This window comes from Alosa sapidissima, chromosome 1 (assembly GCF_018492685.1).
Source record: "Alosa sapidissima isolate fAloSap1 chromosome 1, fAloSap1.pri, whole genome shotgun sequence".
NCBI lineage: Eukaryota > Metazoa > Chordata > Actinopteri > Clupeiformes > Clupeidae > Alosa > Alosa sapidissima.
The window spans coordinates 30,157,240-30,175,387 of record NC_055957.1 but is presented as its reverse complement, the minus strand read 5'-3'; the positions used below and the strand labels follow the sequence as shown (position 1 = coordinate 30,175,387).

Genomic DNA, 18,148 nt, shown 5'->3' with positions numbered 1-18,148 from the left:
TTCCACCTCCCTCTACCTCAACCCCTCAAATCAGTTGAAGTGGTTTTCATTTGCACGTTGAATGCAAGATCTGCATTGCCAAAGCATTTTGGGTATTGTAGTGTATGCCCCCCCCCCTTCCCCAGCCTATCCCCCCTCACCACCCAATCTCCATGGTTATATCATCTGAAACATGTACTAAAATGAGTTGCCTTGGAGACCACTGCTCACTGTGACTGGAAGATGGAGGTCACTCTTTGAGTAAAAGGTCACAATAGAAAAACACTTGAGAGAAGGGAGTTAGTAAACAAATGTGCAGGGGTCTCAACAATGCTGTGTTTGAAGTTTGCAGACACTAGTATATGCAGGCATATAGAGATATGTGGGAAATAAAACTGATGCTAATTAATTTCATTATCACTCAGGCTTATCAAAAGTGGCCTGTATGTTTGTTTTATCACTCAAATTTTGATCATATGAACATGGAGGGTCAAAGATTTTTTAAACCTGTGTGTGTATGTTTGTGTGTGTGTGTGTGTGTGTGTGTGTGTGTATACACACCTGTGTGCCAAGCTACACTGGATGCAGCTTCATGCTGAAATGATTGTTTAACATTCACTCTCCAGCCACGCAGTGGTGCTGGGCTTTGAAATGTAATGATGTACAATCTCTTTTTTGTATGTACAAATGTGCACTGTGAAAGGTAGAGTCCTCTGTCATACGGCACTGAGTGTTATTATGTTATCTGTAAAAAAGTATGCTGATTGTCACATCTGTCTTTTTGAGAGAAATAAATATGAACTTCAATTTGCTGTGGCAAAGTGAAGAGTCATGGTGTGGAGTCTGTTGGGACATACAGTACTTGAAATATGTAGGCTACTTTTAATAGATGGACATCCATTTTTAACGGTTCTTCTCTATGCCAGTGTTTTTTCTTTAGGATTTAATTATGTTTCAAGTTATAGGGATGACACACACACACACAGGGAAATTCATATTCATGGTTCTCAGTGATGTGTTTTACCTTGTTCACCACACCAGAACTGTCACTCAATCAATCTAGAGGGCACTGATGAATTATGCAAATGCATATCATACTGAACCACATGAGAAATTACTACATGGTATAATGACATCTGATGCACCGAAAGACAGAATTGATTGTAAAACACATAATACAGTAAAACTGGATACAGCACCCTTAAGAGACATTAAAGAAAAATGTATCACAATTCTCCAATTGTAACATGTCAGAGGCAGGTTAGAAGCCATAGATAGTATCGTCTAACAATGACAATCAGAGAGGACCATGATAAATCAGCTGCATACGGTACATACAGGGCAATATTGCATCAACTGAGACATTGCTGACACTAGAAGAAACAAAAAATGCTGAATAGAGAATGTTTGACAAACTGATCTAGGGATTCAATGAGTTTTAGTTTAGGATAGCTTGTTATTGAACAGTCTACCTAGGATCAATATTAAGCTTTGATACATTTCAGTTATCAGACTGAAGCTGGTCAGATAGCTTTCATGAATTCCATTGCAAATGGTCAAATACTAACTACTACAAAGGAGAAAATGAAATTATATATAAACTAGACTATACAGAAATGAAAAATACAGCTTTGAATGACTAGGTTCACAATATCACATTCCAGGGCCTCTAGTTTGTTAATTAAGCCAAACTGTTACATAGATTTATTAGGATTAACACTGAAATACAACTTTGTATTTATCCTTGTATTTATAACAAATGAAAGGATCTCCCAAAGGATAATGCTTCAATTAAAAAAATGTAGATTGCAATTTATAACATAATAATACACTGACAGCCCTCTAACAGCAAGACTGGGGTGTATCAGATTACTGTTGCTGACTGTATGCTCCTCATACATACGTGGCATTTGCTTGCACGATTTCGCTGTTCTGTTGGACCTTTGAGTGTGACTGGCTGTGGGGGGCTTCTGAATTGATCCGAAAAGCCAACGCTGGTCAACCAAAAGCTGTACAAGTTCTCAAAGTAGTGGCACGTGCCTCTGGCCCCCTGGCACTCGATGGCGGGTTGGGTACGGAAGTCCGCTAAACAGCTTCCTGGGGAGGTCAGGGATTGGCCACCCCCCTCATCTCCTGTGCCAGTGGACTGAGGAAACACACACAAACACAAACACAAACACAAACAAAGACACACACACACACACACACACACACACGCACAGACACACAGACACACACACACACACAAACACACACACACACACACACACACACCTTTAGTCATGAGACAATTGAAATGAAGTTTGAACCCAAAGGTTACGAAATATCCCCACTACACACCATAACATGGATCGGAAGAAGGCATACCACACACACACACAAACACACCCCACACAAAAGCACTTTGCACACATACTGTGCACATCTAAATCACTGACCAAAAGGAAGGAATATCCTTGCCACAGTGTCCTCCAGCCCGCTGGACACCCGACCCTCTCCTCGCCCTGGCTGTGGAAGGCCACGGCGGGTGATGGACTCTCACACACGACACAGCGGCTGATGTAGAGCGAGATGCTGTGTCCCTCCATGGGCATCATGGGCACAGCGGCGGTGGTGGACAGCCAATAGGACTTGTCATTGCGGCTTGCGTAGTCGCAGGAGTCTTTGTTGCAGTAGCTGAATGGCATGGTGTTGAAGATGGGCATGCAAGAGCCTGCCTGACCTGTAGGGAGAGAATGCACACATACACACACACACACACACACACACACACACACACACACACACACACACACTGCAGTAAAAGCAATTTCTGTTTCTTAAATATAAAAGGTATATATTTAATCTCACTCAGATTACATGACCAAATACATAAATTGCCATGTTAGCATGACTTCCCTCATTTTGCTAGAAACTAAAATAGTCATTAGTAGTATTTTCTCCTGTCAATCCATACCAAGGTCCTGTGTATGGGCTCTCTCTTGTCCTCCCAGATAGAGAAGACTGTAGCCGGTCCACAGCTCATGCATGTCCTGAGCACACTTAGGTATGATTGCTGACTGGCTGTGAATGACCAGTAGGAAGCCAGGGCTAACTGATGCTATGCTTCCTGGGAAACCAGGGTCTCCTGGTTCACCATGTGGGCCTGGTTATTGAGATAGAGCAAAGAACATTGAAGAGAAACAATTAAGAGTTCTTGCCTAAACTAACAAACTAAAGGTAAAGGTCTGATATTTAGTAAAGTGACTTACACAGATATCTGACGATCGTGTATGAAACCCAGGTTGGCTATGTTTTAAACATTGATGCTAACTGTTACACCTACTACCAGAAATATTGACTAGCTAACAGCTAATAGAGTTGGACTGGATACACACCTAACTTGATAACTGATACATTTTAAATATAAAATATGGGAAGCTTTACTATGAATTTGTGTCATAAAAAATAACTTTAAGATGTTTGAGAATGTCACACCATATGTTTATCAAATAAACATACACACCTGTACTTTGTTGGGACCTCACATATTCTTATTTCATATCATTTTAAATTGGTTTGATTTTTACTATTGCACAGCATTAATTTTCCCCTTCAGAATTACATTCTGAGGTAAGCAGATTATGTTTAAAAAATAACAAGCAAATTAACAACATATAAATGTGTCATTTTCAAATGTATAATTTTCAATACTTGCACTGTGTCTTAGACTATTGTTTTTCAAACTGTTTTGGCTAATGTGACAGAGGATGACCTCATACCTTCAGGTCCCACAAATCCATTGGCTCCAGGTTCACCTGGATCTCCTCGGACTCCATGTGGTCCTTCAGGACCATCTCGTCCAGGCGGCCCACGACTCCCTTCTGCACCTTTGGGTCCTACAGAGACATTATTGATCTGACAGTGAGACCATAATCGTCTCTAGCCCATCAGAAATAACGAACTCTGGTATTTGCCTGCTACTTTAGAAACTAGAAAGTAACACTACTTTACATTAAATATGTTTAGACACTTTGCAATTCTGTCAACACTTTCATCTATAATGGTTAACAAACATAATCAGACATTTTTTTCTATCTACATGTAGCACCTGTTATACCAATAATAACATTTATCAGGCAATCTAGTATCTCATTGTCACCAGGGTCCTTGTACCTTTGCGTCCTGGAGATCCAGTTGGACCAGGAGGGCCTGGCAAACCAGTGGGGCCAGGAATAAAAGCAGGGCGGCCTTTAGATCCAGGGGGTGGCTCGGGCCTGTCCACATCTATAACTACACCTGGTTCGCCCTTTCGACCTATGAGAACACACAGAGAAGATGGGCAGCACTTGGCTGGTTGGCTAGAGTACGTGATAGAGGGACAATTATTGAAAGCCATACTATACGACATATTTAAACACTAATTCCGGTGATTAATTGGACAAATGATATTGTAGCCGTTGATTCACTTTTCCAACAAAATAAATCACACAACTTTATATTCAGATCAACAGATCCTGTGGCTGGCAGTTCGGGAGAACAAGAGATCTCAGGAAACAAAAGTAGACACAGACTTTCACCATTACTTAGTGCTAGCAGAGGCCTGGACAAAGCCACTGCTCTTAATGTCACAAAGACCAATGACTTTACTGAATTCATCAGATTTTACTGAAATCATTCAGGTTCACTGTAGAGGACTAGCCTGGGTTTTCCCATGCTGCTTTGCGCGCGCAATTTTATTCACGCTGCTAGGCAGCCTGGATTCTATGGACTTCGTTTTCACCTCAGCGAAGGAACCAATCACAGAACGGAGGGAGGGCAGCAAGACGATGATGACACACCAAAGCCGTTATGAGCTATCTACAGACGCATTTGATAGACATTTGTGGCGCCCAATAAACGGCTCTGGGCATTCGTAAACCACGTTTTCAAATATGAGAAAATGAATGCCTAGTTCCCAGACCCCATCTCAATGAGATGAGGTCTGATGTTAGCCAGGCTAGTAGAGGACAATGGGATCGAACACTGTGGAATTGAACACAGTGGAATTGAACGCAATGGAATTGAACACAGTGGGACTGAACACAGTGGGACTGAATGCAATGGAATTGAACACAGTGGGACTGAATGCAATGGAATTGAACACAGTGGGATTGTGTTTCTTAGGGATATCAACTGAGCCCCCTTCTGTTCTTGCTAAAGATCCAAAAAAGGACAGTCTTAATATAGTGGTAGTGGTAGACAAAATGGGCCAAGACCAAGGAGTTAAACAATTCATGTCCCAGCAAATGAAGGGAAGTTGAGGAATTGGAACACCTTTCAGACATGACGTACGGTATATTGTCAGTATAGTGATTTCAGCTGTTAGAGGTCAAGAGGTTGATGGACAATGCAAAAAAGGACTAATCTGCATTTCTATTCGACAACAACCACATGGAATTGTATTTCTGTTCCAGGATTAAGCACTGACCTGGTGGACCAGGGGGTCCTGAATTTCCTGGAAGGCCTTGGGGACCAGGGAAACCAGGCTGCCCTGCATGACCAGGTGGTCCTCTGGGACCTTCATATCCTTTGGGTCCTGTCAGGACAAAGACACATGAGCTCAATCCCTCTCCACCTCACGTCATGGACACAGTACAAGGTCAAGGACATCACAGAATTATCAATTCATTAATTAACAGCAGTTCAGTTACAAAGCTACATTTCACTGAACGTTATCTTATGGAAATGTATATGAGATGCATAAGGAAATGTATTAATGTATATTTCATTCTGCAGACTGCACCTATATCATTATCATTAATGATTATCTGATTTTAATAAATAAATGAAACATTCTATGAGAGACTAGTCATGCATATTTATTGATGTTTAAACTGATGATAGATTTAGACTTCATGTTAATGGATTTTTGCTTACTCATACCAATGGCTTTGCTGTAAAAGTTATTCACTGTGTTTAATTGTGTGTGTCTCTTACTGGTTTTATTATTGCTGCAAAAACCAAATGTCCCATTGGAGTCAAATAAACAGGCGTGAAAAGCTCAAGCATCAGTCCTACCATGAGTTTGTTATGCCTGTGCACACACAGGTCATTAATTAGATGATCTACCTGGCTGAAGAGTTGTGCTAATCAGAATCGGCTGGTTGAGCGAATGGCTGGAGTAGATATGTGGTAGGACTGGCAGCAGGAGTTTTAACCTCTGCAAATAAAGTTCTTCATGATTTGATGCAACATATTTCCTCTCACCTTTAAGGCCAATGAGTCCAGGATAACCTGTAGGTCCTAGAGGCCCACGGCCTCCTGGGTCACCTTTGGGTCCGGGTGGACCTGGCGGTCCAGTGTCACCACTGTCTCCTCGGTAGGCATGTGTTGGGCCGGGAGGTCCTGGAGGACCTCTGAGTCCTGAGCAAATGAAAAAGACAAAGTTATTATGCTATACATTCACAAAGGGTTATAAACTATTCATAAAGCCATCAAAACTACTGTCACTAGTACTGTATACAGTATATAACAATGTATACATACTCCTGACTGCGTTCATAAAGCATTATAATGTTACTGTATAAGCCTTTACAGCTTGAAGTGTCACAATGCATTCTAAAGCTTATTTAACCTTGTGATAATGGCAATGATTACACCTTTATATTATTTACAATGAGTCATAATGCCTTGAGACACTTCAATGATGAAGTCAAATCAATGATGACATTATAAAGGTAAAATAAGCTTTACAGTATAAGTATGTCACCTTCAAGGAGTCATGCCACAGGAAACCATTGTTTTCTTGTTGGCTTTGACCTACGATGTTGATAAAACTAGGGGACCTACCATACTTTTAAAGTGTACTGTTCCTTTCCCTGCCTGTAATGGCAACAGAAACTAAATGGTCATAGAGCATGAGCCAATTAGAAAAGCAGATTGTTTTGACATAGAAACTGCTCTCATTTATTACGCTCACTCCCCTGTTAAAATTGGACATAGAAATCTGAATCCATAATGAAGCCATGACAATCAGCCATTTAGCGATACACATGGAAGATGCTAAAAGATTTTGGCCAATTTTGGGCAGCAAGTGTAGTCAACTTTATGGTAATGAGCTATGATGTGGTTCAGTGGCAACCAGCGGCAACCTATTCAAAACAGATGTGCACAACTGAGAACGAAACCCATGTCAACTTCAGTTCCCAAAAACATTTGTTCCGTTTAGTGTTTAGTGCAGTGTTTCTCAAACTTTTTTTCTGGGGACCCACTTTTAAAAATGACAGACTATCGCGACCCAACTCGTGACTGTGGTAGTTAACAAACTAGTGCAATAACATAACAAGGATTGTTACGAACCCTTATTGTTTAGTTAGTTTGCATTCATGTTGAGCTCCCCCTGCTGGGGCGAGTATGTCTTGCGTTTGTGCTTTCACCTTTTTCCGTGTGCCCACAGGTTAACGACCCATAATCAGGTGCACCTGGCACAGCCTTATTAAGGCCACCCGCTGCTTGCCTCAGTCTCTCTCTCACCAAACAGATGAGGATCGTGTGACCGGCTTGTAGCCAGCGCCATCACCTTTGTCTGTTTTCCCAAACATTATCCCCTGCGAGGGATCGTACTGTCGGGCCTTTTGGCCACTTTTGACCATTTTTGCGAGGGTTACAAAATAAACTACCCCTCTTTTGATAATCCGTCTCTTTGGTCTGTTAATCCATGGTTAGTGCTCATCATGGGCCGTAACAAGGATGAAAGGGCTGGTAACTGTTTGCAGTGATTTACTGTAATACTTGTTCTAGGACTGCACGAGTAATCAATAAAATGTATTGATTTATTGAGTAGAAAATTAATAAAATTAATATTCTGTCAAAAATGGCTGTGGTTATGAACATGCAATGGTACTATCGCAAGCACATACTATATTTTGAAGAGAAAATTTGAATCTGAGAAAACAAAAATATATTCTTTGCCTCACTAGCCCTGCGTGCCTGCAGGGAATAGCTCAACACTATAGTTGGAAGCGATGGAAGCCGGACAGCTGAGGCGAATTTAGACGCAACTGAGGAACCAACTACTTCCTGAGGAACCAACCTGGAGGTCCATCATGGCCAGGGGGGCCTGGATCTCCATCAGGTCCTCTGTTGCTCTGTGTGCAGTCTCTCCCAGGATTGCCTGGCTCCCCCGGGACACCTGGGAAGCCTAGAGAGACATTCGGTTAAACTGATGATGTTCATTTTGACCCCTTCATCTGTCATTCCCAACGATTTTCAAGAGAGTGAAGACAGCCAAGAATGTATAACTTGTTACTCATGTGGTATGGAGATACGAACCAATGACCATATGACACTATTAGTCATACCTGGTGTTCCTGGATTGCCTCTCGAACCCTTTGATCCTGGTTGAGAGAATCCTGGGAATCCTGGATCTCCTCGTGGGCCTTGATCTCCAGGAGAACCACAGGGTCCTTGGGGACTACCCCCACCTACCCCTGTGAAGGTGCACAACATGGAGCCCATGCCTCTATTAGGTTATGGAACACATGTTGAAATGACTTTGCAAATCACTTTTGAATGTATTTGAGAAGCAAAGGGGGGCAATGTGTAGCTCAATAGCTCAAGGCCAGAATTTACTGTGCTTTACCAATTGATCCTCTCTCTCCCTTTGCACCAATAAGGCCATTCAGACCAGGCAGACCTGGATCTCCTGTTGGGCCTGAAAGAGGACAAATTCAATTCATATTATACATGTGAAACCCACACAGAACCTTATCCCAAACCCAGACATTGCCTTTGGTGAGTGAGTATGTGCATATAGCTCACCCGGGTGACCATTAGGTCCAGGGTAACCTTTAGGGCCTGGAGGTCCTTCGGGGCCAGTGGGGCCTGGAGGACCATGGAGCCCAGATCCTGGAGGACCAGCAGGGCCTGCATACGCACATACACGGTCCACATTATAGGCAGAAGAGGATGAGATACTGTAGATAGATAAAGTAGTGGGCCATTCAGTCTCACCTGGGGGCCCTCTGGGACCTTGGTTTCCTTTTGGGCCAGGGAATCCATTATAGCCTATGTCACCCTCCTCTCCCGGGTCTCCTCTCGCCCCTAGAAAAGCAGAACACAAGATAAATCAACAGGGATCTGGGCTTCCAAATGGAACACCTGCAGGTGGTGAGGTCGATTCCAGTTGCTGCCACCATTGTGCCCCTGATCAAGGTGAGTTCCTCCTGAGGTATTGTCCCTATAGTTAGTTCACTGAGAGTCGACCTCGATAACAGCATCAGCTAAATTATGAATAAAGGAAATGTATTGATAGGAAATTACATAACGTGACATGATATGCCATGATATGATATGACATGACATAACATGATATGACATATGACATGTAATGACATGACATGATATGATTGATATATGATATGATTGATATATGAAATGATTTATGATATATGATATGATATGATACAATATGTTATAATTTACCAGTACAGCCTGATGATTCATTGGCCGGGCAGCACATGGAATAAAATAAGCAGAGAGTATGTTACATTAAATCCCATACTGTGAAATAATCAGTGAGTGTGTACATGCCATATAGACAACATTAACCTGGAGGGCCAGTTTCTCCCGGACTTCCTTTCTGACCCGGAGGCCCAGGGAATCCTTGACTGGGCCCTGGTTCACCTGTTTAAAGTAGACATAAACTGTAAAGGTCTCACACAAAGGTCACACTGATGACCCGTCCTCCCCTTCACCCCTATGGTTCTTATTCCCAATTATGACTTTCTTCCTATAAAGGCTGCAATGGTCTCCACACACAGCCTGTTTTACAGTAGCCATGATTTGCCTTAGATGCTCATCCAGCCTACCTTTCATGCCATCTAAGCCTGGCAGTCCATATGGACCTGGTGGTCCTGGGACACCTGGGTCACCCTGAATGGAACAAGAGATGACAATGAATTCTTCAGCCCCCCTCTGTATAGAATACATAGTGCATTGGGACTTGCACAGAAAAAGGTGGCATGTAGTGTCTACAAGCTTATCATTCCAAGTTGACCTTGTAACCATAGGCTCCAGGAGGCCCATTGGGCCCCCGATCTCCCAGAGGTCCAGGAGGGCCGGGGGGGCCAAGATGCCCACACCATCCTGGTGGGCCAGTTGGGCCTTTCTGATACCCAGGTGGGCCGTCCACACCGTTCACACCTGCCCAACCTGGTGGTCCTGGGAAACCTTTGTCACCTAGGCATGAAAAACAAACCAGCTGTGTCTCAGATCTCATGTCCCATAAGGCAGTCTGTGTGGATAAAGATATAGGCAAGATGCCTTTTGTGAAATATATGGACCCTTTCAACAAGGTAAACAAAAACAATTCTTGAACATTCTATTTGGGCCCCAATCTACTTCCTCTGCATTAAGATAACATATGGAATGTTAAAAAGGAAGTCTCGTGGGGCCAACTATGATGCTGATAATGGAACTCTCTTGAAAGGGTCTAGACCAGGCAAAGCGAGTTCCATTATCAGCATCATAGTTGGCCCCACGAGACTTCCTTTTTAACATTCCATATGTTATCTTAATGCAGAGGAAGTAGATTGGGGCCCAAATAGAATGTTCAAGCATTGTTTTTGTTTTACTCAGTGCTGAGTATTGGTTCATTCATACCTCTGACTCCAAGATATCCTTTTGGCCCCGGAGATCCCTGGTTTCCCTTCTCCCCCTTCCCTTGTAACCCTGGTCCTGGAGGCCCTGGCTTTCCCTTGTGACCTGTGAATATTGACAAAAAAGCATCAAGTTGTCCCCATAAATCCCTCTATCACATACATGGACGTCTCGCATGCCAACAGATTCCTTCAAATGTGCTGCTGACAGTCAAAATACAGATGTGCTGTTTGAAGTTGTGCTGCTTGCTATTAAAGGGAATTACCGATGTCACTCTCACTGGTTTAAAGGATGTTACACCCAAAACACACCCATGACTGAATAAGAAACAGAAGAGCAACCCTTTTGAACAATGTGCACGATGTCTGATCTCAAAATCACGCCGAATGTGAACTGGACAAGCTCTTAAGCTTTGAGACTCTGACCATCCATTTCTGATAGCGAAGATAAGGCCCATAGGGCTTCATTGTGTTTATCCTGATCAATAAAGTACCAAGAGATTTTATTTATTACATTTTATAAAAAAAACATTGTTTGTACAATAAATAATTTCAATTGATCAATCAATCATCTTGAATATTTCTGCATTATGGTGTCTGTGCTGTATGCATTTCAGTAAAGGGTTATTTGACTTGAACATTACATGGTACTTCTACAGCTTCATGCATGTAAAGGATAAAGGCACCTTTTATTCCTTTGAAGCCTTTGTCGCCATCAGCTCCATCTGGTCCTGGGTTACCCCTTTCCCCTTGTCTTCCAGGGGGGCCTCTCACACCAGGATTTCCAGGTCTCCCAAAGCCAGGTATTCCTGGGATACCTCTGTTACCTACAGGTGGCAAATGATAAAAAGGTCAATATATGAGTTTATGCAAAGCTTACCTTTTTGGATGGTAAACTGGTTGAATCCATTTACGTAATGAACCAAATTATGACCCATGATAGAGCTAACCTTTCATTCCGTTAAGGCCATGTAGTCCAGGGTCTCCGGGTAGCCCAGGGTGTCCTGCTGGCCCAGGGCGTCCTGGTGACCCAGGTGTTCCAGGTGACCCTAGAGGTCCTTTGGGCCCAGTACCTGTGGGGCCTGGCGGCCCACTACCACCTTTCTCACCTTTGTAACCTTGAAGCAAAGAAATATTGATGTTGTCATCAAACAGTCAGTCTTTGATCAGCCTGGCCCCCACCGCCCACCCAGACTCTCACCTACAGGCCCAATGGGTCCTACTGGACCAGGTAGACCTGGTAAGCCACACACCACCCCCGGCCGCCCTGGGGGACCTGAGGCTCCTGTGGGCCCAGGGTCTCCCATATGTCCTTTATAACCACTGGTCCCTGTAAGGCCTGGGCTTCCTATGGAGACAGTCACTGCTGAGTGGAGGTACTGTGCTGCATGTATGTCTGAAAACTTAAATGCACATCAAGTACACAAACACAAGGTGTGTATTCACACTGACTAGATGGTGGAACATCTAAATATAAAGTTTATGTCAATTGACATTGTTGTTACAGTATATTGCACCAAGCTGATTGTATTGTACCTGGTACACCAGGCAGGCCAGCTGTTCCCTTTACACCCTTTAGTCCAGGAGGTCCAGTAGATCCTCTTCGTCCGACAGGGCCAGGAGGGCCATTTGGTCCCCCATCACCTGGTCGTCCCTTTGGGCCTGGAGGCCCTTGGAGACCCGGGGGGCCCGGTGGGCCATCTGTGACGTATCCCGGAGGGCCTGGATCACCCGGATCACCAGGTGGACCTTGGCTTCCTGAGAAACATCAGGTACTCCACATCATTTTTTTTTTTGTGATTAACTTTTTATTGAAAGCGTCAGAACATAAACAAAAATACACAAACACACAAACATTGACCGTAATCACAATAAAAAATGGTAAGAACTGGTGAACTGGTAATCCTGTAATAACTCTAGTTCTAGTTTACCTGGGGGTGATTGATGGAATGCATCGTCCCCTCTCGGCCCTTTCAATCCTGGTGGTCCAGGAGGACCTGGTGGCCCCGGCTGCCCTTCACCTCCAGGTCTCCCTAATAAACAGAGATCAGACAGTGAGGATCACAGCTCAATAGTCAATATGGTCAGTTCAGGTGGTTTTAAATACTCCAGAGACCTGCATTACCATATACATTGTGAAGCCCTAATATACAAAATGTGTTATTCACCCCTTGTCATCACTTTTCAACACACTGTGTAAACCTTTAGCATAATTGTTCAAGTTGGAGGTTTTCAATGGTGATCAGAATCAAAATTCTCAAAACTACTAGTTATAGTACTATCACACATGATCTAGTCACTCGTGCACATCATAGAGATATTAATTCATTACTTGAGTTATTTGCCAAATGTGAAAAACTGTAACAGCCCCAACACACATGGTCCAAAGTGATTTAACAAGAGAGCAGGGCTGACGCTAGCCACTTTGCATCCAGTCAATATCTGAGCAACACAGAGCATCGGTGTTTTTTTGACATTATGAGTATGAATACTCACCGGTAACTCCTGGCGGTCCTTGTAGTCCTGGAGGACCAACTGGACTTCTTGCTTCGTTATCACAAAGCTGATCACATATATCGCCTAAGTGACAGCCATGAATGAACACTTCATCAATCTTCTTAAAAAGTCTTGAGCAACCTTTACTCAAGACAAGAAACAGTGAAAGAGAAACAGACAGGAGCAGACAGAAAGAGAGACCGCCAGACATACAGACAGGCAGAAAGATAAATAGATTCTTACCCCTAGGTCCAGGAGGCCCACAAAAACCAGGGGGGCCCTGTGGTCCTTCATCCCCCTCCGGTCCTCGGTCTCCTGCTGGGCCAGGTATGCCTGGACCAGGGGGTCCTGCTAGGCCTGGAGGTCCTTTTGGACCAGGCAAACCTGGGTATCCCTTGTCACCTATACACCCAGTATAACTGTCACCCTGAACAGGCAGGGTCAAGTAAATTAAATTAAAAGGGTCACTTATGTTAACCAGACCTCATCAGACTTATTCTATACATAGTGTATACATAGAGTACACTTCAGTTCTTCAGTTCATCATCATCACATACATACCATGCAATAAAGAGGAAGCTACAACTGAATCTATTCAAACTACTACTTCTCTTAAGGCTCTGAGGACAGCCGTCACAGTTTGAACTTTTTATTGAAAGCTTCAGAATATAAACAAAAATACACAAACACACAAACATTGACCATCATCACAATAAAAACAAAAGCAAAAAGTGAAGGTGTACAGTATACTCACTGGGAGCCCCGCATCTCCAATAGGTCCGTGGGTTCCATCAGGGCCAGGCGGACCTTGAGCTCCATTAATACCAGGTGTTCCCGGAATCCCCTGCTCACCCTTCAAGCCTGTAGATCAGGAAAAGGAAACAGTGCTTGTTTCTTAACTAGATGTAACGCAGAGCGGTACAAAATATGACCGCCGCCCAGTCCTGCACATTCTCTCCGCAAAAATAAATCACGCTTCTCAATTTGTCTCCATCTCCTACTCTATCCCCTACTTTTGTGTATGTAAATGAGTGTGTGCGTACTTTGTGTCTGAGTTTATCTCTGTGTGTTTGTGTGTGTCCGTGTGCCTGCTTGCCTGCATGTGTGTGTGTGTTTTTATGTGTGAGATTATGTGTGTGCGTGCGTGGGTGTGTGTGCATGGTGTGTGCGTGCCTGTGTGTGTGAGTGTATGCGTGCCGTCTACAGGCCGATTGGTGTACAGTCACTAAATGTATTAATTTACTGCATGCCCCCCCCAGTGGAATTCCACAAAACTGCATTCAGAGGGTGTCATAATGATCCTACTGTACAGTTCAAATTTTGTGCAGTTTCGAACATATCAGCCAAAAATACCTGTGATTACAATACCTCGTTTTTGCTTTTTCATATTTAACTAGGTGGCGCTATACCTCAAATGAGCAGATATGGGATGGGTTGACGTGGCCCCTTGAGACCAACATGCGGAAAAAATTTGGTCATCCTAGGCCCTACGGTTCTCGAGATATTCACAGAAAACTGTGTCCGGCTGTACTGTGTCCGGTTGGCAATGGATCAAAACGAAAAACAATGGTTCCGTGTCATCCTTGCGGGGCTACATGCCCACCAAGTTTCGTGCAGCCCTCTCGTGTTGTTTCTTTCCCGGGAATCGTTAACGGAAATTCACTGAGGGGAAAAAAACAAATCCGGAAGAAGAAAAAACTCTGACTAAACCTATATGGCCGTCGCTTCGCTAGCCGGCGGTCATAACTAAGGAGGGAAGTTCTATGTATCTGGATATAGATAGTTTATCTTATTATATGCAGATGATGCATCCAAACCATGTCCAAAGCATAGAAAAAATCTGTACATTTTTACCTTTTGTACCTATATAGGATTCTCCCTTCTGGCCTTTGGCACCGTGGTAACCAGTTACCCCTGGGATTCCCTACATGACAAAAAAGTTGCTTTCAAGTCACACATCTCATAAAACATAAACTGATATCAATCTTATCATTGCAATACTAACTGAGGTAATGTTAGCAATGGGGGTTACATAAGGAGCAGGTAAAGACAAGCTGATGTAAAGCTCTTACATTAAGGCCTACAGGTCCAGGGTTTCCATTGAAGCCAGGGTCCCCCCTCGCTCCAGCTGGGCCCACTGAACCTTGGTAACCAGGAGAGCCTGGTGGTCCTCGAGGTCCTGTGGGCCCCTGATGACCAGAGGCCGAATCACACAAACACTCTCCAGGATAGCCTGAGAACCAGTTGGACACATACAATATTTCAGCAACAGTTAATGTAAGCCTGAAACAATTCATGGTGAACTGAGGACATCCTGTGCACTAGCCAAACTCTCCCATGATACTGCAGGATCTCTGTGACCTTAGCTTCTAACAAACTGGACCTCCAGTATTTCAGCCATGGCAGCTGTGAGTGCCAGTTAGAGAGATAGCCGCACACAGGCCAGAGCACATGTCTCCAGCACAGTCTCCTGCCAACATACCTTTCAGCCCTATCGCACCAATTTGTCCAGGTTCACCTCGATCACCCTTTTCCCCATGTGCACCCGGAAAACCAGGATCACAGTAGCCTATGGTGCATGAAATATACATGTGGCAATGAGGCATTATGCATTTCATGTCTTAAACACTGGCATCAATGCAGTGATAAAGAGGGTCAGTATGCAAAACTCACCAAGGCATCCTTGGGAATGGTTGTGCAGGTAGTCAGAGGGATGAAGATCCACCATGAGAGACAGAGATATACCAAGATAGAGAGACAAAGAAAGAGAGGAAGAGATAGACAGAATACAACACCATCAGATTACAAATCTACCATCCTTTTATTGGTTAGATGTAATAATTACCTTATGACTTTTTCCTTTAATCCAACAATGTGCATGGGATTGAAAAAAAAAAAAAGTTCTGATCTTCATACCTGCACCCACACCTGCGGGTCCTCGATTCCCTTTAGGACCAGGGGGCCCTGGCAACCCGGGGTCTCCAGTAGCGCCCCCACCATTGTAAAACTGCCCTGGTTCGCCCTTAAAGCCTTTGGGACCTGGAGGGCCTTTAAGCCCTGGTCTGCCATCTGAGCCTGTGAGAGTGGTGGTACAGTAGTAGGGTTTACTATGTCAATTCTCTCAAAAAATAGTTTATAAGCTATCTCTTACAACCTCATTTTCATCCCAGAATAGTGCAGTTTTCTGACAAACTACTGTGTTCCATCCCTAACAGTTGCTTGAGGCGTAAAGGTGATTGTGCTTTTTCTCCATATTTGATCACATCTCCATATTTGATCATTTGTTTTTGCTGGCTGTCTATGTGTGTAGAGGTGTGTTTTATATTTTTATACAACACGGGTATACAGATTTTGTTTTTCTCTTTTTAGCCTAACTCCGCCTGTCTACGTACTTCCACTCATTTACTGTACATTTCCCTACAGTACTCCGTCTGGAATAACTCTCGTTCACTTCGTTTACTTCGGCAACTTGTCTCCGAACCAACCAGTGAACAGAGGGCGTTCCTGAGAGCGATTACGTTTAAGTTGCAAGCCTATTGTTATCGTTGTCCCTCGTGGTTAACATACGTCATTACCAAACGTTAGTGATTTAACTCCAATGATTTCAAACTTCAGACAAGCGTCCACCAACCAGGAAATAAACGTTTGCCAATGGATCTAGGCCAGACTCTCTGCGAAGTCAGAGAGTCTGGTATCCAGGCTATTTGTAAAGCACTTTGATCATGAGTTTGCATCAGAGGTGTAAAAGTTTGGCTTCAGAAAGTAAAAGTCCTACCATGCATTTGTTCTACCTCTGCACTTAACACAGGTGATTTCACTAACTAGCACTACGTATCTATCTGGCTGAGGAGTTGTACTAATTACACTCAGCAGATTTAGTGAGTGGTCGGAGCGAATATGTGACAGGTCTATTACTTTCTGAAGCCGGACTTTTACAACTCCAGTTTGAATCACAAAACTTCTAGAAAAGTAGCCAAAAAATGATTTCCCTACACAGATGTTAGACAAATCAGAAGCACTGCTAAATCTTGTCTCCACGTGTGGTGTGTGATTCTGAGAAGAATGACAGGAATGACAGACACAACATTGTGTGTGGAGTTAATAAAAGGTCTACAGTAGTTTACACCTCTGGAGATCTGGATGCTCAGAAGGACTCACTTGGGAGTGTATAGCCACGGGGACCTGGCTGCCCTGGGGCCCCCATAACGCCCATATCGCCTGGCAACCCTGGGTCTCCTGAATACCCACTATCTCCCTCAGGACCTGGAACTGATGGAGGGGAGTATGGTGCATTACTAGCATTTACTGTAAACCAATGGTGTTCTTTTATAATAACTCCATACTCTTAAAACAAATGTGTTGAAAATAACACATCTTGTGTTGTTTTAACACATCTCTATGTCTAGGTAGGTTTCTATGTCCTGATAGGGGCAACACAGTTTGTGTTGTTTCTAACACATTTCTTTTAAGAGTACAGGTAGAGTGATTATATCATGCATTGGAAAACTCAAATTTGACTCTCACCAGATAACCTATCTACCAAAAGTGGTGCTCCTTTGGGGCCAGGCTCTCCTTGTTCTCCCTACATTAAGGGATAACTTTTTTTCAGCAGAGAGACCAACCTGCATTATTGTGCACTATGTCACTTGGTGTGTCCCACTGTGATTAGGCTCATGTAATGTTACCTTAGCACCGGAGAGTCCGTTTATTCCTGGAAGCCCAGGATCTCCATAGGTGCCCTGATAGTGCAGACAGATGTGAAAGTGATGCCCTTCTTATGTACGTATCTCTAACATTTACTGACATGCCTATGTCTAATCTATATTATATTGCTAAACTGAACCTGGCTGTAATGACTACAGTGTTGGTTAGATGTTGTTGAGATACATTAATTCAATGATATATTTGAGGAGGTTTAACCTGGGAGGAGGAAATTGAAAGCACATTCCTCATATTACATTATTTTTGTTTTATGGTAATGTGTAAGGAAACCCTTGCACAAGAAGAGCAACTATAGAAGTCCACTACATGTTTTACATCATATCTTTATGTAT

General features: G+C 43.4%; 1 protein-coding gene across 1 annotated transcript in view; it reads right to left on the bottom strand.

The window, feature by feature from the left end:
• Positions 1-976: 976 nt before the first annotated feature.
• LOC121713839 (collagen alpha-4(IV) chain-like) overlaps positions 977-18,148 on the bottom strand; it is a 38,852-nt gene continuing 21,680 nt past the window's right edge. The window contains exons 17-49 of the mRNA XM_042098847.1: positions 17,780-17,833; positions 17,619-17,676; positions 17,253-17,363; positions 16,011-16,169; positions 15,768-15,776; positions 15,577-15,663; positions 15,167-15,327; positions 14,949-15,018; positions 13,849-13,955; positions 13,338-13,521; positions 13,095-13,178; positions 12,530-12,631; positions 12,135-12,356; positions 11,800-11,946; positions 11,549-11,716; positions 11,285-11,425; positions 10,603-10,704; positions 9,998-10,179; positions 9,810-9,873; positions 9,550-9,624; positions 9,424-9,432; positions 8,953-9,042; positions 8,761-8,865; positions 8,582-8,653; positions 8,301-8,429; positions 8,033-8,140; positions 6,208-6,363; positions 5,429-5,536; positions 4,135-4,275; positions 3,741-3,857; positions 2,936-3,124; positions 2,418-2,701; positions 977-2,125 (exon numbers count right to left, since the gene is read on the bottom strand). Of these exons, the coding sequence (XP_041954781.1) occupies positions 1,844-2,125; positions 2,418-2,701; positions 2,936-3,124; positions 3,741-3,857; positions 4,135-4,275; positions 5,429-5,536; positions 6,208-6,363; positions 8,033-8,140; positions 8,301-8,429; positions 8,582-8,653; positions 8,761-8,865; positions 8,953-9,042; positions 9,424-9,432; positions 9,550-9,624; positions 9,810-9,873; positions 9,998-10,179; positions 10,603-10,704; positions 11,285-11,425; positions 11,549-11,716; positions 11,800-11,946; positions 12,135-12,356; positions 12,530-12,631; positions 13,095-13,178; positions 13,338-13,521; positions 13,849-13,955; positions 14,949-15,018; positions 15,167-15,327; positions 15,577-15,663; positions 15,768-15,776; positions 16,011-16,169; positions 17,253-17,363; positions 17,619-17,676; positions 17,780-17,833 (4,077 nt within the window). The 3' untranslated portion in view covers positions 977-1,843. The remainder of the gene's footprint in view (positions 2,126-2,417; positions 2,702-2,935; positions 3,125-3,740; positions 3,858-4,134; positions 4,276-5,428; positions 5,537-6,207; positions 6,364-8,032; positions 8,141-8,300; positions 8,430-8,581; positions 8,654-8,760; positions 8,866-8,952; positions 9,043-9,423; positions 9,433-9,549; positions 9,625-9,809; positions 9,874-9,997; positions 10,180-10,602; positions 10,705-11,284; positions 11,426-11,548; positions 11,717-11,799; positions 11,947-12,134; positions 12,357-12,529; positions 12,632-13,094; positions 13,179-13,337; positions 13,522-13,848; positions 13,956-14,948; positions 15,019-15,166; positions 15,328-15,576; positions 15,664-15,767; positions 15,777-16,010; positions 16,170-17,252; positions 17,364-17,618; positions 17,677-17,779; positions 17,834-18,148) is intronic.